The following is a 24,690-nucleotide window of genomic DNA, read 5'->3' on the forward strand; positions in this document are numbered from 1 at the left end:
AGTGAATAGATATAAAATTATTTAACTGGATATTTTGAACACATATACAGTGTTCATCATCAGCAGTAAAACTAAAAGACATGAATAAAAATAAACAAAATTTATACCTAATAAACTAATTACATATAGTTTATTGCTCTTATTTTTTTTCAATGCAACAGCCGAGGCCAATCTCTTTGACCTTTTTGGTTCCGGTTCATTAGAATTCTCTGACATATTACGTGGACAGAGGTCATAGCTCTTAGGTGAGGTGATATTTACTTTATTTGACCTCGGTAAATTATCATAAATTGATTTCAGTCCAAATTCGCCTGTATCTCTGTTTATGGAATTATTGTTGAATAGAATTTTTTTAATTTCGATTGTTTCCCTGAAAGTTTGCTTTAAACCTTGGTCCCTAGAAATCAAAGAAACATTTTCAAACAAAATAAAATGATTTGGAAAATTAAAGATATGCTCCAAGAGGGCTGACGTGAAATCTTCAGGTTTGGTATTTTGGTTTAAAGACAATGAAATAGAATTATGATGTTGTAGCAATCTCGTTTTTAAATTCTGGTTAGTACGTCCCACATAAGAGCGTCCACAATTACATGGAATTTTATAAACCCCACTTTGTTGCTCTACGGAAGTCCCATCCTTTCCAGAATTTAAAAAACTAGCCAAAGTATTACTACCTCTTAAAGCTACCTTTAAACCATTATTTTGTAAAATTCTTTTAAGTTTTTCACTCAAACCTGGAGCATATGGTAGAGAACAAAAAATATCTTTCTTTTCTGTTGTTTCCAGAATATTGTCAGAACATTCCAGAAATTTTTTCCTTCAAAGTTATATAATTGAACAATTAATAAGGTAACAAATAGAGCATTTGGAAAGAAACCCTTACCTTCAGCATATATTGCTACACTTCAAGCTGAGGCTAATGCAGAAAGTATTATGATAAATGTCAAATATAATTACTGGAATATTTTGTAAGCAATCTATTTAGAGAAACGCTAAAACCCAGCTTCCAGAAGCTCTTAAGCCACATTTATGGGGGAAAAAAACCCTAACTCTCTTCACTATAAAATAACTTTTAAGCATGTTTGTCTGATAATGCAAAGACAAATCTATAAAAGCAGATATTTGTATGTTTGGTATGTTATACATATATTATTGAAAAATAAAAGAAGCTGAATTTATTCATAACTTTTTTTCATTTAAAAGGTTGTAACCAACACCCATAGTGTGCCCATCACCACAAACACCAATCGTGTTTATTAGTCTTGTCCAGGATCTGAGTATATCTCAATCCGTTTTACAAACAGAAATTATTAACAGGGAGGAATAACATGATACTTCATACTCAGACTAGTTTCAGGAAACACCATTCACCAACAGATTTTTTTCTCTCTTTAGCAAAATCTTTTTTGTTGAACTTTTTGGGACTTTATGGATGCATGTAATAATGTGGATCAACAAATTCCAATTCCCAACCTTGAGATCTTGAATACCCCCAGTGTTTCTACTTTTTGTGTAGTTTTTTATTCATAATAGATATTTTATTGTTCAGAATGGTACAGTCTCTCCTCAAAAATGCCTAGAGCAAAAGTCTTCCACATCATTCCACAAAAACAAAAGTCTCATCATCATTCCGTACAGCACATAACTGACTCTTGTATATCATGACAATCATATAAATTGGAGAATCCATGATAACATAGTATTCTCAATAGTGAGTCTCTATGGACTGAGTCAAATGCCTTCAAAATTCAATGAAGGCAATAATAATCTTGTTCTGCTATTCATTTGCTTCTTCCATAAGTACCCTCAAACTAAATATCAAAACAGTGTACAATCTCCCTGCTTAAAACCCATGTTGCTCATTTCTTAGTATTGCATCAACTTTTGGCTGAATGCAGTTCAGTAGTACTTGGCAGAAAATTTTACTCCCAGTTATTGCAGTTGGTTTCTCTGCCTTTCTTAAAGAGCTTGACAATAACCCATTTCTTCCAATTGATGGGAATATTTTCAGTTTCTCATATCTGAGTAAGAGTCTGGTGAAGGGGCTTGGCCATGACTTCAGCTCACTGTTTCAAGAGTTCAGGCTGTAAACTGTCAACTCCTGCAGATTTACCCTCCATAAGCTTATACAATACTGTATTGACTTCAAGCAAGCCTATAGATTCTTTGCTTATGTCAAGTTGGAAGAATGGAGACTCAGCTAGAGTGGATACAGAGTTTTTAGGCAGCAGAAAGTTTAGTACCTCATTAAAGCATTCTTTTTATCTCTTATCAATGTCTTCCTTTTTTGTAGGAAGTTGGCCAGCCTTTCATTCGATTGCAGGAGCTGGCTTTCTGAAATCTCTGCTAATTTCCTTTTACAATTCCAACTTTCTGCTCTTTTACAATTCCAATATGATTTTGGCCTCTTTTAGGTCATTCATAAGTTTCCAAGATTTGTTGCCCACTTCTCTTTTTGCATACCCAATGTTTTCTTTGGAAATGCATCCCACATGCATTGTACAATAGACTCAATTTCTTGTTCACTGTTGCAGTGGTGTCTTCAGTTGAAAGACTTGCAAATCTGTTAGCAAGATTTACACAGCACACTTTTCAAAGACTCAGGTCCTGGAGCTTCTGGATGTCAAAGGACTTGATAGTGTTTATGCACTTCCTCATGGTCTTCAGCTGAAGTTCGAAACTGGCAATCACCAGTTGGTGCTTGGAGTATGAATCTGTACCATGGTAAGTTTGCACATCCTCCAGCGATCGTCTACAATGCTTTTTCACTGATAAGTGGACAATCTGGCTTCTTGTAGTGCTGTCAGGTGAAGTCCAAGTATATCTGTGTACTTTATGGCGGGGGAACCATAAGCCACCTATTATCAGGCTACATCTAGCACACATATCAACCAGACGCGCTCCATTGTCATTGATAAGACCCAGGCATATTGGGCTAGCACACCAGGCACGACACTATTATCACTACCAACTTTGGTTTTAAAGTCGCTACATATAACTAATACAATGTTCTTAGGGAATATTTGAATAGTTCTAATCACACACTCTAGACGACCAGGTTGTGTGCCAGGATTAACAGTCCTAAAATTCCAAAACGCAAGAAAAAAAAGGTTCATTTGCTGTAAAAAATTATGTCCGGTGAAGGTCAGTAGTCATTTCCTGAGGAATCAAGTTAGGTCTGAGGCTTTTCGTTGTTGTTTCGAAAATCATCCAAAATTTTACAAGGATAGGGGAGTAGCCTATTGCCCAACCCTCCTTTTTTCCTCGCTTAGGACATGATGCTCTCCAAGCCCCAAGAGGCAAGGATTCTAACAGGCAGAGTTAGAAACCCCAATTGCTAAGTTTCTCCTTATAGAAAGCAGACTATCAACAATATTAGAATGAAAAAAGTTTCTCCCAATAATTACCTCAAAAATTAAAGTTAGTTGGTCATGCATGTTGCAAAACTGCCTAAGATATGCATCCATGTTCAGAGGCATCACAAATGAATTTCAAGATCAACAAAAATTCTTATCTCTGGCTGAATCTGTTGTCCCCACTCCCCTTAAGTCCTCCATGGATTTGAATATTTCCCATAGTAAATACTTACTTCTCATATTTGACAAAAGAACTCGTCCCCATCCAATATGTCTGGAAAAAATAGCTGAAGTAAATAAAATTATATATAAAGCAAATACATTTTAGCATTTCCTGATTTTTATTGATGGGTCAAAATGAAAGAAAAGATGTTATGTGGGATATATCTTCCCTTCCTTTATATTACAATGTATGAGAAATTGTTTGATTGTTTATCTATTATGTCAATTCACTTAAATGTCATTGTTATGACCCCAGGATATGTTTCAACTAATTACCCATCTAGTTCTAACATAAAAAAGTATTTAATACAGTCAGATTCTACGTCAAGCCATGGGAGTTGGACATAGATATTTTTCATTGTCTTGCTGTCAAAAATGCATTTACTTATAGGTGTATAATGACACATTTCCAGTATATTCCAAGCCTCTCAGACATTATGGGTAATCATTGATCAGATGAAATTTCTTATGCAAATTCCTAAGCATTGACCGCCAAAGTAGAAACTCCATCCTCCTCAGAGATATATGTATATGAACATTCTCAGAGGCCCCTTTGGCAAATTATAACCTAAGCTTATCTCCATTTTCCAATAAGTATTATCCGAAAATGTGCCATAGAGCATGTGCAGGGTCAAATAAGTTTAACCTGTAGGCTTTCTCATATGAATGTCTAAATGAATTTTATTTATAGCCCACCATAGAATAAAAGAAATGGGCGGAGTAACAACAAGAAAAAAAATCTACTAGTAAGGAACTTCATATTCACATATGTATAAAGCACAAAAATCGATCATTCAGCAAATGGCATTTTAGATCAAGTATGTACATAGCATAATTAGAAAGATCATTTAGAGCTTCTACCCGATCATGATCTTTGAGCTTGGGCAGCTGCATTAAAATATTGCAAAGCTTATGCTCAGTCTCCAGGTATGTATTTCTGGTAGAAAGAGAAAGTTGGAGGAGAAACTTCCAGTACTTGAAAAAAGCTGATCTAACTCTTAGTTTCTCTGTGCTAGATACCCTGTTCCACATGTGTAAAAACTAATAGTTGAAATAACTGGTAAAGCAACTGCTGCATAAAAACGAAATTTTTTTTTATTTAGAAAGAATTTCAGAGAAGCAACTTTTACATAACTTATTCTCAAATTCGTTATAACACTATCAACTATTAGTTTGACTGTTTTTTATATTTCTTCCATATGTTACACAAAGGTACTTCAGAGAATGACTTGAAAATGCAGTCATCTACAATTACAACAACGCTACTGTGCACCCCGCACATACAGAACAGTTCATAAATGAGGAACTCATTCATCGTCATTTTGCAGATTCTGCAATATAAGAAATGTAACACTGAATTATTGACTATACGTCTTCAAATGTAATGTGCTAATGCCTGTACAGGATACCCTTCAAAGTAAACTGTTTAAGGGCTTTTAACACCAAAAATTTCAACATCAGTTAAAAGCATGGCTTACCTAACCTACACACAGGGGAATATACTGGAAATATACACCTGGATTATCCAGTTCCTGGAATCCAAAGAGTTACTGCAGGACATACCATTAGCTGCTTCTTTAAGATGGGCTGATCAAATCTAAACAAAGGGTACTGAACTTTAAATATTCATTTGGATTATCCAGTTCCTGATGCCTAAATAGCTGCTCAGCACATATAACTAACTTCCACCTGTAATAGTTCAACACATTTCACACAAAGAGATAAAAGGAAAAGGGTTAAATAGTCTTCAATGAAGAGCCCACATTTCACCTAACTTTATAATAATTTTTTTAAAAACTTTATAAAAACTGTAATAATGCATAACTGTTTAATGCGTAATTGTAATTTGCGATATATAACTGTGTAACATATATTTATGTAAATGTATATATAAAAAATGTAATGTATAACAATGAGCAATGATGGACAGAGTATGGAGCTGTTCCTTGCTCAACCATCACTCTTTAAGCTAAAGTTTAACTTTTTGTCACAATTCTTTAACAAAGACTGCTCAAACACAAAGACCTGTTTGTTTTGAAGAGAAGTATTTTTATATGGCATTAATATTTTTGCGTAAAGAGCGAGGGCAGATGAAGGGAATAGACCCCATCATAAAAAAAATTATGTTTGTTTTAATGTTGGTTCTTAATTTGAGCTGGAAAAACTTTTTTTTTTTTAATTTAGTAACAAGTAGAAACAGATTCGAATCATAAGGAAGTTTTGAGTGTTGTTGATTAATTGTGTGTTGATGTTGGTGTTTCTTTGGGAGGGTGGAGTAGGGCATGTGGTTTTTATGGCACTTGGTATTAACCAAGTAACATATAGCAATTGAAAATTCTGTCAGTCTGTCTGTCGGTCCCGGTTTTGCCACTTTAGGCACTTCCAGGTAAGCTGGGACGATAAAATTTGGCAGGCGTATCAGGGACCAGACCAGATTAAATTAGAAATAGTCGTTTCCCCGATTTGACCATCTGGGGGTGAGTGGGGGGCCGGTTAATTCGGAAAAATAGAAAAAATGAAGTATTTTTAACTTACAAACGGTTGATCAGATCTTAATGAAATTTGATGTTTGGAAGGATATCGTGTCTCAGAGCTGTTATTTTAAATCCTGACCGGATCTGGTGACGTTGGGGGAGGGAAGTTGGGAGGGGGAAACCTAAAATCTTGGAAAAAACTTGGAGGGATCGAGATGAAACTTGGTGGGAAAAATGAGCACAAGTCCTAGATACATAATTGACGTAACCGGAATGGATCCGATCTCTTTGGGGTAGTTGGGGGGGGGGGGTTAATTCTGAAAAATTAGAAAAAAATTAGGTATTTTTAACTTATGAACGAGTGATCGGATCTCAGTGAAATTCGATATTTCGAAGGGCATCGTGTCTCAAAGCTCTTACTTTAAATTCCGACCGGATCTGGTGACATTGGCGGGAGTTTGGGGGGGACCTAAAATCATAGAAAACGCTTAGATTGGAGGGATCAGGATGAAACTTGGTGGGGAAAATAAGCAGAAGTCTTAGATACGTGATTGACATAATTGGAACGGATCCGCTCTATTGGGGGGGGGGGGTTAATTCTGAAAAATTATAAACAATGACGTATTTTTAAGTTACAAAGGAGTGATCGGATCTTCATGAAACTTCATATTTAGAAGGACCTTGTAACTCAGATCTCTTATTTTAAATCTCAACAGGATCCAGCGTCATTGGGAGGGACAGTTGGGGGGACCTGAAATCTTAGAAAATGCTTAAAGCGGAGAGATCAGGATGAAACTGGATGGGAATAATAAAAACCTGTCTAAGATACGTGACTAACATAACCGGACCGGATCTGCTCTCTTTGGTGGAGTTGGGGGGGGGGGTAATTCGGAAAAATGAGGTATTTGTAACTTACGAACGGGTGACCAGATCTTAATGAAATTTGATATTTAGAAGGATCTTGTGCTTTAAAGTTCTAATTTTAAATTCTGTCCAGATCCTGTGACATTAGGGTGAGTTGAAGGGGGAACCCGGAATTCTTGGAAAACGTGAAAATTGGGGTATTTTTATTTTACGAATAGGTGGTCAGATCTTAATGAAACTTGATATATATGGAAGGATCTTATGTCTCAAATGCTCCATTTTCGACTCGAATTGGATCCGGGGACATAGGGGGTTGGAGGAGGGAAACATAAATCTTGGAAAACGCTTAGAGTGGAGAGATCGGGATGAAACTTGATGGGAAGAATAAGCACAAGTTCTAAATACGGGATTGATATAATTGGAACGGATCCGTTTTCTTTGGAGGAGCTGGGGGTGTTAATTTGGAAAAATTAAAAAAATTGAGGTATTTTTAACTTAAGAGCGGGTGACTGGATCTGAATGAAATTTGATATTTAGAAGGAATTCATGTCTCAGAGCTCTTATTTTAAATCCCGACCAGATCTGTTGACATTGGGGGAGTTGGAGGGGGAAATTGGAAATCTTCGAAAACGCTTAGACTGGAGGAATCGGGATGAAGCTTGGTGGATAGAATTAGCAAATGTCCTTGATATCTGATTGACGTAACCGTACTGGATTCGCTCTCTTTGGAGGAGTTGGGGGGAGGGGTTCAGTGATTTGGCGAGTTTGGTGCTTCTGGACGTGCTAGGACGATGAAAATTGGTAAGCGTGTCAGGGAGCTGCACAAATTGACTTGATAAAGTCGTTTTCCCAGATTCGACCATCTGGGGGGCTAAAGGGAGAGGAAAAACTAGAAAAAATGAGGTATTTATAATGTACGAGTGGGTGATCGGATCATAATGAATTTTGATGTTTAGAAGGACATCGTGACTCAGAGCTCTTATTTTAAATCCTGACCGGCATTAAGCCTCTGATTTTCCTTTTAAATCAATCTATTGATTCTTAGAATTTTGTTAGAGCTCATACCATATGATCTCTTGGCTCTTAGCTCTTCTCGCCCCGTCACAAGTGCCATATGAGCTCTTAGCTCTTGTTAGAGTTAAATTTGTTTGCTCCAGGTTTCTGTGGAACATGGAGTAACCAAACCTTTTATGAAACTTAAGTAAAAAAGATAAAGTTTTCATTTGAAAGTGGAGCATACGATTGAATTATCAAAACGAGTCTGTCTGACTCTTATTTCATTGTTTTTGTTCAGTTCATTTAAATTAATACCCTCGTATGAGTCGAGAGAGTCAATTCCTTCAAATTGATCTCTTTTACTCTCTTTCCTGAATTATTCTCGAATTGAGAATTTTTAAGGTAATGTATGTTCAGTTGCACTTTGGTATTCCTGATCTATGGTATCCTGCTGATCTTCTCTTTGAGAACAACTTTGGAAACTAAATTTGGCAATTGTTTTAGGAACATATATGTTCAGTTCACTTAGGTGTTTCTTATATGCAGTATCCTTCTGATCTTCTCTTTAAGCACAACATAGGAAACTGTTTTTGGCAATTGATTAAGAAATTTAAAAACATCAAATACAACCATTAAGGGTGATAGCAACAATTTAACAGAAAATTTCCTCTTGGTATCTGTTTTCCTTATCAAGAAGGAAGAGTCTGTTAGTTTTCAATATTTAGATCGAGTTCAACAAAAACTATACAATTTTTATCTTACAGGTTGGACCAATGGCATCAGAAGGGAGTAAAGATCAGTCAGAAGAATGTGGGAGCAACAACTATTGGGGAAACCAAGAAGGAATTCGACTAAGTCCAGCTCAGTTTCTTTTCCAATCTCCCTGTGTATTCCCCACTGACATAATAACATCATCTCAGCAAAGGGGCCCCCTTTCAAATTCAATTTATCCCCAGTTTTACAGCAGTCCTTTAACATCGGGCTCATGGAAAGATCAAAAATCCGTAAATAACGACTACTCATACAGAGGGGGAGCATCTGTATTCTCTAGTAATCCTTCCCAGTCACCTATAGGGTTATTTCAACAGGGAGCTGCTGCCTCTTCTGTTGGATGTGACAAAACATACGATCTTTTTAATGGAGGAAGATGGGATCTACATAATTTGGGAGTGCATACAGAGAACCCTTTTTCTCTGCCTCCTCATCTTGCAGTTAATTCAACGTCAATAGAAAAAGAAAATGAGGAGCCTACTCCCTATCCACCGACACCAGAAAAGACTGTTGGATGTAAACCATCTTATAAAGATATTCTCAGTAAATCAGCATCATTAAATAAAATTGGACATATTTCACCAACATCATTCGCAGTTCAGTATGAAACAGTCAAACCTGGGAGCACTACTATTCCCAAAGCTCCTGAGCAGAGTAAGCATAGAATATCTCAAAGGAATTCTCTTCCTTCAACACCGACTCATAGTCTCACTCGCTCAACTGACAAAAGAAGCTTACAAGATGTTGACGATGAATTTGTAATCCTGAAGGACAATTTTGTTACTTCAAATGGACTACCTGCAAATGTTGACTCTGGAAAGAAAAAATTTAAACATTTTGATGTGACGTCAGGAGGTAAGAATACTTACCCGTAATTTTTCGACATTCAACTACCATTACCTGGGGTAGGGACGTCTTTGGTGTTTGGGTGTTGGGCTCCCCCCAAACTGCTAAAATTTTTGGGTGCTTCATATTTAAATTACGGAATAAAATTTGGTTGTGATTATCCCCCCCCTGAAATGTAATCCTTGCACAGATCCCCAATCAAGCTTACCACCATAAGACGTTTATTGCTTTTTTTGTTTTATTTATATGTTTCCCTTATTACCTATTTCTGTTTGCTGATATTAGTTTTATGCTCTTCAAAACGTTATCTTCTTGAGTTTATATTCTTTAGGGTACATTAATGGTTTGACAGTTAATGATTTATTGCTTGAAATCTTTTCAAAACTAAAAAAAATAATTCTCCTTTGTGTAGGTTGCAAAAGCTGTAAATTAGGTTAACAGTTAGGTTAACATGTTTGTCTTTTTTATTTCTTTTTATTGAGTCACCCAGTTTCCTGGTATGACCTTGTTCAGCTACGGTTGTCTGCTTAAAGACGTGACTTTAGTATATTTGGTGTTTTTTCCCATTCTGTTCTACCAATATTTTGTTGTTGTTTTTTCCATTGGCTGTTCATGTATTACTTACTAAAAAGACAATATGGTTTATTTTGGAAAGATCCATCACTAATAATCTAGATTACCAGATTTGCTTTTTGTTGTTTTTTGTTTGTTTTTTGTTTTGTTTGTTTTCTTTGCGACAAAAAAGAAAAACTCAAAGCTAGTAAAATATACAACTAGCAAATGTACAGACTTCAACAAAAATTACAATTGGGAAAAAAAAATGGAATTATACCTCAGTCTGCAAAGAAATTGGATAATATTTGATACACACAGGCCTGGTACTTAGCTGGGGCATTGGTGGCTGACATGGTAAAAGTGTATTTAAGGTCGCTTTTTCAATATTTTGGGTTATGCCTCCACGCTAATCTTGAGGGGGGAACGGGTTCACAGTACCCTTTTAATTTGTGCACTGTCCACCATCACGTCTGCATTCTGCTCAGATGTAATAATGTTACAAGATTGATGAGAATACAAAAAAATTTAGATACCAACTGAAGACTTAATTGTCAAGAACCCTGAAAGGTATCACGATTTATTTAGTTAACAAGATATATACATGAGCACACAGTTCAGTCTAATTACTTGCAGAACGAAACGTCCAGTGTTGAGTTATTGGGACCACCTCTGTTTGGTCCTGTATAACTATTTGCGACCATGTCCATGAGGTATATGTTGTTCTATCAAAACTACCTTAATATTTTTCAAGCAAACACAGGAACACACAGATCTGTTCCTTGGGAGGGAGTTGTATTTTGTTTCGAAGGAAAGGAATCACAAGAACAGCAAGAAAACAGGCTTGCGGCTAATAGAGAAAGTAAGAAAAGAAAGCGTGCCGAGGAATCACAAGAACAGCAAGAAAACATGCTTGCGGCTGATAGAGAAAGTAAGAAAAGAAAGCGTGCCGAGGAACCAGAACAACAGTGTGAAAACAGGCTTGCGGCTGATAGAGAAAGTAAGAAAAGAAAGCGTGCCGAGGAATCACAAGAACAGCAAGAAAACAGGCTTGTGGCTGATAGAGAAAGTAAGAACAGAAAGCGTGCCGAGGAATCACAAGAACAGCATAAAAACAGGCTTGCGGCTGATAGAGAAAGTAAGAAAAGAAATCGTGCCGAGGAACCACAACAATAGTGTGAAAACAGGCTTGCGGCTTATAGAGAAAGTAAGAAAAGAAAGCATGCCGAGGAATCACAAGAACAGCAAGAAAACAGGCTTGCGGCTGATAGAGAAAGTAAGAAAAGAAAGCGTGCCGAGGGATCACAAGAGCAACCTGAAAATTATCGCCTGGCATTCAGGTACAGACCAGTCGATGATTATAGCTTGAGTAGATGTGTTCAAATTGGGACTATGTCTAAAATTTGTCCCTATTGCAAGGCCTTGAAATTCAATGGTGAAACAATGGGAATGTGTTGCGCCTCAGGAAAAGTTAAACTTCGTCTACTGGCTGCACCACCAGAGCCATTGAAGACTTTTCTTACTGGAACTACGTCAGAATCTAAGCGTTTTTATCACAGATCAGAAAATATAACTCATGTTTCCAAATGACGTCGTTTGGTGCCCAAATTGAAAATCCAGATCAATTTATGCCTACTTTCAAAGTAAAAGGGCAAATTTATCATAGAGCAGGGTCCCTTCTACCATTCTCAGGCGAGAATCATAAATTTTTACAATTGTACTTCATCAGTGATAGAAATTCTGAATTGAATGCACGTTGCGAAATTTCTCCCGACGTTGAGAGGACAATCGTTTCCCAATTGCAACATCTTTTCCACGAAAATAATAATTTAGTGCGTCTGTTCAAAACAGCAATCGATGTTCAAAACTATCGGCGAAGTGGCAATCGTTATGGTCGGTGATCAGTTTTTACCTCGAGATATTATTCTTCATAAGCGAAACGCTAAGTTGGTAAGAATTGCTGAAACTCATCGATGCTACGATGCTCTACAATCTACATTGTCCTATCATTTTTTGGGATCGAGCCGACGGCTATCACTTTAATATTAAATTGATAAATCCAGCCACTAACAAAGAAATGAATAAGAAATGCAGTACAATGCATTAATATTCCTATAGACTAATGATTCGGCAGGATGAAGACAATTATATTTTAAAATTCCGTCAATTGTTTCACCAATACATCGTTGATATGTATGCAAAAATTGAATCAGAACGTTTGCTATTTTTCCGTCTGAATCAGACCAAGCTCCGCTCTGAACAACACATTCATTTGCGAAATGCAGTTGTAAATGATGGTAATACCACAAACGTTGGAAGATTAACGATTTTACCTTCGTCATATGCTGGCAGTCCCCTTCATATGCATGAATATGCTCAAGATGCTATTGCGTATGTTCGTCTCTATGGTCGTCCAGATTTATTTATTACATTTATATGTAATCAATCTTGGGACGAGATACAGCAGCTTGTACTTCAAGGACAATCGGCGGTTCATAGACATGACATTACGGCCCGTGTCTTCCGGCAAAAGTTGAAATCACTGATAAACTACATAGTAAAACTTAAAGTGTTTGGGTCAGTGCGATGCTGGATGTACTCAGTGGAATGGCAAAAACGAGGATTGCCACACGCACATATACTAATCTGGCTACATTATAAAATTACTTCTAATGAAATTGATGATGTGATTTCCGCTGAAATACCTGATGAAAATGTCGATAAGGGGTTATATGATATTGTTGTAAAAAATATGATACATGGACCTTGCGGTGCACTGAACGAAAATTCACCATGCATGGCCAAAGGAAAGTGCACAAAGCAATATCCTCGACTTTTAGTACCCAACACAATTACTGGCAATGATGGTTACCCACAATATAGAAGAAGATCTACTGAAGAAGGCGGTAAAACAGCAATAATAAAGAAGCGTAACGGTACCACCATCGAAGTAGATAACCAGTGGGTTGTTCCATATTCCCCATTATTATCAAAAACATTTAATGCGCACATAAACGTTGAATACTGTAGCTCCGTAAAGGCAATCAAATACATATGTAAATCCGTCAACAAAGGCAGTGACATGGCAGTTTTTGGCTTGCAGTCTGAAATCAAAGATATCGACGAAATCGTACAATATCAGGCTGGAAGATACATAAGCAGTAATGAAGCTGTTTGGCGAATTCTTTAATTTCCGATACATGAACGTAGTCCAGCTGTTGTTCACTTAGCGGTACATTTACAGAATGGTCAACGTGTTTATTTTTCGGAATCCAACGTGCAACAAAGAGCCCTGAATCCACCGGATACAAAGTTAACTGCTTTTTTTCCGCTATGCAAAAATGATTCTTTTGCAAAAAACTGCTGTATACTGAAGTGCCTTCGTATTACACGTGGAATACTAAAAATAAAGTATTTGAACGTCGAAAACAGGGTAAGTCAGTCGACGGCAAACCTACCATCTTCAAAGATACCACGATAGGAAGACTCTACACCGTTCACCCCAATCAACATGAATGCTTCTTTCTACGCCTGCTTTTGGTGAATGTACCCGGTCCGACGTCCTTTGAGTATTTGAGAACTGTAAACGGTACTCTACATGAAACTTACCGTAGTGCATGCCAAGCTCTGAATTTATTGGAGAATGACCACCACTGGGCTAACTGCATCAATGACGCGTGCCAAACGTCAACTCCAAGTCAAATTCGTGCATTGTTTAGAATCATACTAACAACTTGCTCTCCTTCAGCTCCTACAGAGTTATGGGAAAAATATAAATCGAAAATGTCCGAAGATATAGTCCATCGAAAACGGTTAGATACATCAGATATGACTTTTGATTTTACATCAGAAATTTATAACTACACTTTAGTTATTATAGAAGATTTGTGCGTATGTATGGCAAACAAACCCCTTCAGGATTTGGGAATGCCTTCACCTAATCGTACCGCTGCTGTTTTGACATGTGTAGAATTGGATCGTGAAAAAAGTTACAGTACGAGTGATCTATTGTCGTATGTACAAAATAATATTTCCAAGTTAACATCGGAACAAAAAGATATTTATGAAACGATAATGTATTTTGTCGATAACAACGTTGAAGAAATTTTCTTTTTGGATGCGCCAGGAGGTACTGGTAAAACGTTTGTGATAAAACTGATTCTGACATCAATTCGATCAAAAAATGATATAGCGTTGGCAATGGCGTCGTCCGGAATAGCCGCAACGTTGCTGCCGGGTGGAAGAACTGCTCATTCCGCTTTGAAATTGCCTCTGAATTTGCATTCTACAGAAACTCCCACGTGCAATATTTCGAAATCATCTGGGATGGGTAAAGTATTGCAGCAATGCAAACTTATTATTTGGGACGAGTGCACAATGGCACACAAAAGATCGCTCGAGGCTCTGGATCAATGTTTGAAAGATTTGCAAGGGAATTTGAACTGAAAACGAATGAAGGGAGTTTGACTCTTTCTCTCAATTCTTCTTTTTAAAACAGTAAAAAACTTTAGCGTAAAGAGCGGGGCGTTGATGAGGAAGCAGCCTCTTTCATATACGAAGTAATTTCTGTGCGTTTTAAGTTTTAATGTCGCTCCTTACTTTCAGTTAAAAAAACTTGTTTTTTTTTTATTTAATTTCTGAACGTTTTTGAATCAATGCATGTTTTGATTTTGGCTCTCCGCAAAGGAATAATCAAAACAAAATTTGCATATTTTTTTTTTTTTTTTGGCTCAATGGCTTTCTCATAATTTTGATCGAATGATTTTGAGAAAAAAAGAGCGGGGGACGAAGCCTAGTTGCCCCCCGATTTTTTGGTTAATTAAAAAGGCAACTAGAACTTTTAATTTTTTACGAATCTTTTTATTGGTAAAAGATTTACGTAACTTATAAATTAGCTTACGCAAAGAACTTATGTATTCTCATGTTTTTATTACATATATGAGGGGATTCGCCCCATTGTCAGTACCTCGCTCTTTACACTAAAGCTTAAATTTTATCCCAATTCATTAAGAATGACCCCCTGAATCACAAAAGCCGTAGAATAAGTAGTTGAAATTACTGAAAATACTTTAGCGTAAAGAGCAAGGTATTAGAAGGAGGTGAGCCCCTCATATGGGTAATAATTTCTGTTTGTTTTAAGTTTTATTGCTGTTCCTTACTTCCAGCTGAAAAAGCTTTTTCACTTTTATTTTTTAATTGTTTTTTTTTTAAATAATGCTAGTAAATCCTGCTCACCATTCATGGAAATTTTCTTCTCCCATTACAAATTCTCGAAGGAAAGTTCCCCCAGCATATCCCCCTCTTCTCAACTTCCCAATAACCATTACTATATGTAAGCACTGGTCATAGTTTGTAACTTGTTGCCCCTCCCACGGGGACTGTGGGGGAGTAAGTCGTCCCCAAAGACATAGTTATAAGGTTTTTCGACTACGCTGAATAAAATGGCTATCTCAGAATTTTGATCCGTTGACTTTGGGAAAATAATTAGCGTGGGTGGGGGCCTAGGTGCCCTCCAATTTTTTTGGTCGCTTAAAAAGGGCACTAGAACTTTTCATTTCCGTTAGAATGAGCCCTCTTGCAACATTATAGGACAACTGGGTCGATACGATCACCCCTGGGAAAAAAAAACAAAAAAAACAAACAAATAAACACGCATCCGTGATCTGCCTTTTGGCAAAAAATGCAAAATTCCACATTTTGTAGATAGGAGCTCGAAACTTCTACAGTAGGGTTCTCTGATACGCTGAATCTGATGGTGTGATTTTCGTTAAGATTCTATGACTTTTAGGGGGCGTTTCCCCCTATTTTCTAAAATAACGCAAATTTTCTTAGGCTCGTAACTTTTGATGGGTAAGACTAAACTTGATGAAACTTAAATATTTAAAACCAGCATTAAAATGCGATTCTTTTGATGTAGCTATTGGAATCAAAATTCCATTTTTTAGAGTTTTGGTTACTATTGAGCCGGGTCGCTCCTTACTACAGTTCGTTACCACGAACTGTTTGATATATATATATATATATATATATATATATATATATATATATATATATATATATATATATATATATATATATATATATACTAGCTGTTGGGGTGGCGCTTCGCGCCACCCCAACACCTAGTTGGTGGGGGCGCTTCGCGCCCCCCCCAAGCCCCCCCGCGCGCGTAAGTCGTTACGCGCCATATTAGTTACGCGTCTGTGCATATAAATAGCATTTATATTCCCTGTGTCCCGGTCGTCATTTGTGTCCTGTTGTCCCAGTTTGTAGTTCCTCTTTGAGTGTCCCGGTCGTCATTTATATTCCGTGTGTCCCAGTGTCCCGGTTGTCATTTGTGTCCAGGTCTGTAATTTCTATTCAAACAATCCCTGTGTCTCAGCCGTCAATTATATATCCCGCCTGTTCCCCCGGCGTCCCCGTTGTAGTTGTTTCCCTGCGTCCCGGTCGTCATTTATATTCCCGGTCGTGATTTGTGTCCGGGTGTCCCAGTCTGTAATTTTTCTTTGAGGTTCCTGGTCGTCATTTATATTCCCTCTGTGTCGGTCGTCATTTGTGTCCCGGTCTGTAATTTATCTTTGAGTGTTTTTTCTTTTTAGTTTTTTTTTAGTTTTTTACATTTTTTCAGTTTTTTTTTTCTTCTTTATTTTTCAGCGTCACTATGAAGTACATATCGCCGAACCTTCAGTCATTTTACAATTAAACATTTTTCCGTGAACGCATGTCTTAAATACCATTAATGACGCCACCGTCAAAGCAAAAATGACGACAACTAATTTCATGACGTCAGTCAACACAGAAACATGACGTCACCTGATCCACAGACAGACAGACAACTTATTTTTATATATATATAGATATATATAAATATATATATATATATTTTTTCTTTTTAGTTTTTTTGTAGTTTTTACCTTTTTTAGTTTTTTTCTTCTTTTGTATTAATGCTAAAGCCAAGGTTCAAACCTGGAGCCTCTCGGACCTAGAACCTGAAACATAAAGCTTTACCAACTCAGCTACTTCGGCTTGAATACATTCGTTTTGAGCAGCTTCCTCGGGTGTTGCCATTGTAGGTTCTTCAGTCATTTTACAATTAGAAATTTCTCTTTCAACGGTCTTCTTACAATTAAAAATTTGTCTTTGAACGATATTCTTAAATACCTGTGTCCTAGTCGTCATTTATATTCCCTGTGTCCCGGTCGTCATTTGTGTCCCGGTCTGTAATTTCTCTTTGAGTGTTTTTTTTTTTTTTTAGTATTTTTTAGTTTTTTACATTTTTTCTTTTTTCAGTTTTCTTTTTCTTCTTTATTTTTCAGCTTCACTATGAAATACATATCGCCGAACCTTTGTTTTTTTAACTAAAATCTGGTAAAATCTGGTTAACTAAAATCCCAAACCCAATCATCATCGCTATCATTTTCAGTTTTGATATGTTTGGACTCTCGCTGTCCAGGTGGATCTTCATCTAACTGAGCGGTTTTGCGTTCTTTAGCCTCAAGCCTGTTTCCTTGCTGTTCTTTTGATTCCTCGGCACGCTTTCTTTTCTGACTTTCTCTATCAGCAGCAAGTTTTTTGGCATAGACTCTTTGAGCATCTTCACCGGCTTTTGCCATTGTAAGTTCATCAGTCATTTTAAACTTAAACATTAATAGATTTCTACGTGAACATATATGTCTTAAATATCTTTAATGACGTCACCGTCATAGCAAAAATGACGACAACTAATTTCATGACGTCAGTCAACACAGAAACATGACGTCACCTGATCCACAGACAGACACACAGACAGACAACTTATTTATATATATATATATATATACATATATATATATATATATATATATATATATATATATATATATATATATATATATATATATATATATATATATATGTATATACTAGCTGTTGGGGTGGCGCTTCGCTTCACCCCAACACCTAGTTGGTGGGGCGCTTCGCGCCCCCCCAAGACCCCCCGTGCGCGTAAGTCGTTACGCGCCATTGTAGTTGTGTCCCTGTGTCCCACCTGTGAATATAGATAGATTTATATATGTGTTTCAAACTACGTAAAAATTGCGAATATACAACATTCTTGGCTTTCCCATTGTCTGTCCATATACAAAGCCGTATGTACTTATAATGACGTCATATGCAAACGCTCTTTTTACAAACAAACAAACATGCATACACACAACTCGTTTTTATATAGATAGATAGATAGATAGATAGATAGATACAATACAAATTAACTACGTAAAACTTGTGAATATACAACAGTCTTCGCTGTCCCATTGTCTGTGCGTATAAATAGATTGTCAGGTTTACCGACCCTCAAAGATGCAACATACAATTGTACATTGGTAAAGCAATCTGTATTAAGATCTATACCGCATTTTTCTAATGATTGCCCTTGAGCTTTGTTGATGGTGGTTGCAAATGCTAATCGAATTGGGAATTGCAATCTTTTAAATTGAAAAAGCAGATCCGTTGGAATCATGGGAATGCGAGGAATAAGAACAGCCACACCCTCATAAGGCCCTGTCAAGATTGTGGCCTCTATTAGGTTTTCCATTGTTTTTTTTACGGCAAGTCGCGTGCCATTGCAAAGCTTTGGTGGGTTGATATTTCTTAAAAGTATTATTGGTACGCCTATTTTTAGTTGTAGCACGTGTGGTGGAAACCCTGAAGGATCTATGGAATTTAAAAATTCAGATGGATAATTAACCGCTTCATTTGGTTCCAAAATACAAATTAACTGCGTAAAACTTGCGAATATACAACATTCTTCGCTGTCCAATTGTCGCTGCATATAAATAGATTGTCAGGTTTACCGACCCTCGAACATGCAACGTACAATTGTCCATGGGAAAAGCAATCAGTATTAAGATCTATACCACATTTTTCTAATGATTGACCTTGAGCTTTGTTAATGGTGATTGCAAATGCTAATCGAATTGGGAATTGCAATCTTTTAAATTGAAAAGGCAGATCCGTGGGAATCATGGGAATGCGAGGAATAAGAACAGCCTCACCCTCAGAAGGCCCTGTCAAGATTGTGGCCTCTATTAGGTTTTCCATTGTTTTTTTTTTTACGGCAAGTCGAGTGCCATTGCAAAGCTTTGGTGGGTTGATATTTCTTAAAAGTATTATTGGTACGCCTATTTTTAGTTGTAGCACGTGTGGTGGAAACCCTGAAAGATCTATGGAATTTAAAAATTCAGATGGATAATTAACCGCTTCATTTGGTTCCAAAACTGTTTCGACTGACTTGTAAAGGACTGCCTGGTCTCGAATCTTGGTCAAAACAATATTGTTGATTTCGTGGACGTCTATATTTTTGGGTGCGAGAATCGCTCTTTCACTTAGCCATTTATTATTTTTATAATTTTTTAGAATATTCGGAAATACTTTTTCAATCAATTCATTTTTGGACGTCACTAAATTACAGAAATCAGCAGGTAGTTGTATACGTCCTGAAATTGAGTCTACTGGGAGCTTTCCGTTTCCAATTGCCAGCAATTGATCTGAAAATGTTTGACCAGAGTCATCGTTTTGCAATCGGACACGCATATTTGTAGTTAATGTTGATATTTTTACGCGTGCCCAAAAATTAGAATTTTTCAGGCAAGCATTCATTTCGTCTGCAGGAGTTGATTATGTATTATAGGTAATGTTTGCCTGAAATCTCCCGCAAGCAATATTAAGGTGCTGCCAAAGGGTTTCGACTTCCCTCGCAAATCTTTCAAGCATTGATCCAGAGCATCGAGCGATTTTTTGTGTGCCATTGTGCACTCACCCCAAATAATAAGTTGGCATTGCTGCAACACTCTACCCATCCCATATGATTTGGAAATATTGCACGTGGGAGTTTCTGTAGAATGCAAATTCAGAGGCAATTTCAAAGCGGAATGAGCAGTTCTTCCACCAGGCAGCAATGTTGCGGCTATTCCGGACGACGCAATTGCCAACGCTATAACATTTTATGATCGAATTGATGCCAGAATCAGTTTTATCACAAACGTTTTACCAGTACCTCCTGGCGCATCCAAAAAGAAAATTTCTCCAACGTTGTTATCGACACAATGCATTATCGTATCATAAATGTCTTTTTGTTCCGACGTTAACTTGGAAATGTTATTTTGTACATACGACAATAGTTCACTCGTACTTTAACTTTGTTCACGATCCTATTCTACACATGTCGAAACAGCAGCGATACGGTTAGGTGAAGGCATTCCCAAATCCTGAAGAGGTTTGTTTGCCATACGTGCGCACAAATCTTCTATAATAACTAAAGTGTAGTTATAAATTTCTGATGTAAAATCAAAAGTCATATCTGACGTCTCTAACTGTTTTCGATGGAGTATATCTTCGGAAATTTTTGACTTATATTTTTCCCATTACTCTGTAGGAGCTGATGGAGAGCAAGTTGTTAAAATGATGCCAAACAATGCACGAATTTGACTTGGGGTTGACGTTTCGCACGCGTCATTGATGCAGTTATCCCAGTGTTGGTCATTCTCCAATAAATTCAGAGCTTGGCATGCACTACGGTAAGTGTCATGTATAGTACCGTTTACAGTTCTCAAATACTCAAAGGATGTCGGACCGGGTATATTCACCAAAAGCAGGCGTAGAAAGAAGCATTCGTGTTGATTGGGGTGAACGGTGTAGAGTCTTCCTATCGTGGTATCTTTGAAGATGGTAGGTTTGCCGTCGACTGACTTACCCTGTTTTCGACGTTCAACTACTTTATTTTTAGTATTCCACGTGTAATACGAAGGCACTTCAGTATACAGCAGTTTTTTTGCAAATTAATCATTTTTGCACAGCGAAAAAAAGCTGTTAATGTTGTATCCGGTGGATTCAGGGCTCTTTGTTGCACGTTGGTTTCCGTGAAATAAACACGTTGACCATTCTGTAAATGTACCGCTAAGTGAACAACAGCTGGACTACGTTCATGTATCGGAAATGAAAGAATTCGTCAAACAGCTTCATTACTGCTTATGTATCTTCCAGCCTGATATTGTACGATTTCGTCGAAATCTTTGATTTCGGGCTGCATGCCAAAAACTGCCATGTCACTGCCTTTGTTGACGTATTTACATTTGTATTTGATTGCCTTTACGGAGTTACAGTAATCAACGTTTATGTGTGCATTAAATGTTTTTGATAATAATAGGGAATATGGAACAACCCACTGGTTATCTACTTCGTTGGTGGTACCGCTACGCTTCTTTATTATTGCTGTTTTACCGCCATCTTTAGTAGATCTTCTTCTATATTGTGGGTAACCATCATTGCCAGTAATTGTGTTTGATACTAAAAGTCGAGGATATTGCTTTGTGCACCTTCCTTTGGCCATGCATGGTGAATTTTCGTTCAGTGCACCGCAAGGTCCATGTATCATATTTTTTACAATAATATCATGTAACCCCTTATCGACATTTTTATCAGGTATTTCAGCGGAAATCACATCATCAATTTCGTTCGAAGTAATTTTTTTTTGTAGCCAGATTAGTATATGTGCGTGTGGCAAACCTCGTTTTTGCCATTCCACTGAGTACATCCAGCATCGCACTGACCTAAACATTTCAAGTTTTACTATGTAGTTTATCAGTGATTTCAACTTGCCGGAAGACACGGGCCGTAATGTCATGCCTATGAACCGCCGATTTGCCTTTAAGTAAAAGCTGCAGTATCTCGTCCCAAGATTGATTACATGTAAATGTAATAAATAAATCTGGACGACCATAGAGACGAACATACGCAATAGCATCTTGAGCATATTCATGCATATGACGGGGACTGCCAGCATATGACGAAGGTAAAAACAATTCACGGCATTTTAAAATATCATTTTCTTCATCCTGCCGAATCATTAGTCTATAGGAATAATAATGCATTGCACTGCATTTCTTATTCATTTCTTTGTTAGTGGCTGGATTCATCAATTTAATATTAAAGTGATAGCCGTCGGCTCCATCCCAAAAAATGATAGGATATTGTAGGGCATCGTAGCATCGATGAGTTTCAGCAATTCTTAACAACTGAGCGTTTCACTTATGAAGAATAATATCTCGAGGTAAAAACTGATCACCGACCATAACGATTGCCACTTCGTCGATAGTTGGAGCATTGTATCTACGCACATGCTGGCCAGGAGGGGTTTTGTCAGTGAAAATAACAATTTTATGCGTATCAGTAGGCATCAAATCGATGGCTCTTTTGAATAGACGCACTAAATTATTATTTTCGTGGAAAAGATGTTGCAATTGGGAAACGATTGTCCTTTCAACGTTGGGAGAAATTTCGCAACGTGCATTCAATTCAGAATTTCTATCACTGATGAAGTACAATTGTAAAAATTTATAATTCTCGCCTGAGAATGGTAGAAGGGACCCTGCTCTATGATAAATTTGCCCTTTTACTTTGAAAGTAGACATAAATTGATCTGGATTTTCGATTTGGGCTCCAAACGACGTCATTTGGAAACATGAGTTGTATTTTCTGATTTGTGACAAAAAACGCTTAGATTCTGACGTAGTTCCAGTAAGGAAAGTCTTCAATGGCTCTGGTGGTGCAGCCAATAGAGGAAGTTTAACTTTTCCTGAGGCGCAACACATTCCCATTGTTTCACCATTGAATTTCAAGGCCTTGCAATAGGGACAAATTTTAGATATTGTCCCGATTTGAACACATCTACTCAAGCTATAATCATCGACTGGGCTGTACCTGAATGCCAGGCGATAACTTTCAGGTTGCTCTGATTCCTCGGCACGCTTTCTTTTCTTACTTTCTCTATCAGCAGCAAGCCTGATTTCTTGCTGTTCTTGTGATTCCTCGGCACGCTTTCTTTTCTTACTTTCTCTATCAGCAGCAAGCCTGATTTCTTGCTGTTCTTGTGATTCCTCGGCAAGCCTTCTTTTTTCACTTTCTCTTTTAGCAGCAAGTCTGCTTTTGCGTTGCTCTGGTAGTTCCTCGGCACGCTTTCTGTTCTTTCTTTCTCTAAACAGCGAGATTTCTTGCTGTTTTTGTGATTCCTCGGCACGCCTTCTTTTTTCACTTTCTCTTTTAGCAGCAAGTCTGCTTTCGCGTTGCTCTGGTAGTTCCTCGGCACGCTTTCTGTTCTTTCTTTCTCTATCAGCCTCAAGCCTGTTTCCTTGCTGTTCTTTTGATTCCTCGGCACGCTTTCTTTTCTGACTTTCTCTATCAGCAGGAAGTTTTTCCGCATAGACTCTTTGAGCATCTTCATCGGCTTTTGCCACTGTAAGTTCATCAGTCATTTTAAACTTAAACATTAACAGATTTCTACGTGAACATATATGTCTTAAATATCTTTAATGACGTCACCGTCAAAGCAAAAATGACGACAACTAACTTCATGACGTCAGTCGACACATAAACATGACGTCACCTGACAGACACGATCCAAAGACAGACAACTTATTTTTATATATATAGATATATAGATGTGCCGGCGTCCCGGTCGTCATTTATGTCCCGATGTCCCGGTCGTCATTTCTGTCCCGATGTCCCGGTCTGTAATTTCGTCAGTTGAAAACATGACGTCAGTCGACACACAAACATGACGTCACCCGACAGACAGACCCACACACACAAACAACTTATTTTTATATATATAGATAGGTAAGTTGTATGTGTGTTATGTCTGTCGAGTGACGTCATGTCATCATGTCGTTATGAAGTTAGTTGTCGTCATGTTTGTTATGACGATGACGTCATTAAAGGTATTTTAAAAATTCGTTCAAAGACAAATTTTTAATTGTAAGAAGATTTTGGACGGAAAAATGTTTAATTGTAAAATGACTGAAGAACCTACAATAGCAACAGCCGAGGAATTTACTCAAAGAGTCTATGCCTTGTGTCCCAGTCTGTAATTTCTGTTTGAGTGTCGCGGTCGTCATTTATATTCCCGGTGTCCCGGTCGTCATTTTTGTCCCGGTCGTCATTTGTGTTCCGGTGTCCCGGTCTGTAATTTCTCTTTGAGTGTCCTGGTTGTCATTTATATTCCCTGTGTCCCGGAGCTTTGTTGATGGTGATTGCTAATCGAACATTCATTTTGTCCCGGTCGCTTTCTCTTTGAGTGTCCCGGTCGTCATTTATATTCCCTATGTCCCGGTGTCTCGGTCGTCATTTGTGTCCCGATGTCCCGGTCTGTAATTTCGTCAGTCGACAAACATGACGTCACTCGACACACAGACAACTTATCTATATATATAGATAGATGTCCCGGTCGTCATTTGTGTCCCGATGTCCCGGTCTGTAATTTCGTCGGTCGACAAACATGACGTCAGTCGACACACAAACATGACGTCACTCGACACACAGACAACTTATTTTTATATATATACATTTGTGCATTTTTTTTAGTTTTTTCTTTTTTTTAGTGTTTTAGCTTTTTTTAGTTTATTTTTTCTTCTTTAGTTATTTCTTTTTTTAGTTATTTTTTCTTCTTTATTTTTCAGCGTCACTATGAAATACATATCGCCGAACCTTTGTTTTTTTTAACTAAAATCTGGTAGGCATTGATGACCTTATCCAAGTCAAAATCCCAAACCCAATCATCATCGCTATCATTTTCAGTT

At 37.4% G+C, this 24,690-nt stretch overlaps 1 protein-coding gene across 1 annotated transcript in view; it reads left to right on the forward strand.

Moving 5' to 3' along the window:
- The window catches only part of LOC136026244 (dnaJ homolog dnj-5-like), a 92,478-nt gene that overhangs the window by 6,073 nt on the left and 61,715 nt on the right, over positions 1-24,690 (forward strand). The window contains exon 2 of the mRNA XM_065702603.1: positions 8,677-9,538. Coding sequence (XP_065558675.1) covers positions 8,677-9,538 — 862 coding nt within the window. The remainder of the gene's footprint in view (positions 1-8,676; positions 9,539-24,690) is intronic.

Source organism: Artemia franciscana, chromosome 4, assembly GCF_032884065.1.
Source record: "Artemia franciscana chromosome 4, ASM3288406v1, whole genome shotgun sequence".
NCBI lineage: Eukaryota > Metazoa > Arthropoda > Branchiopoda > Anostraca > Artemiidae > Artemia > Artemia franciscana.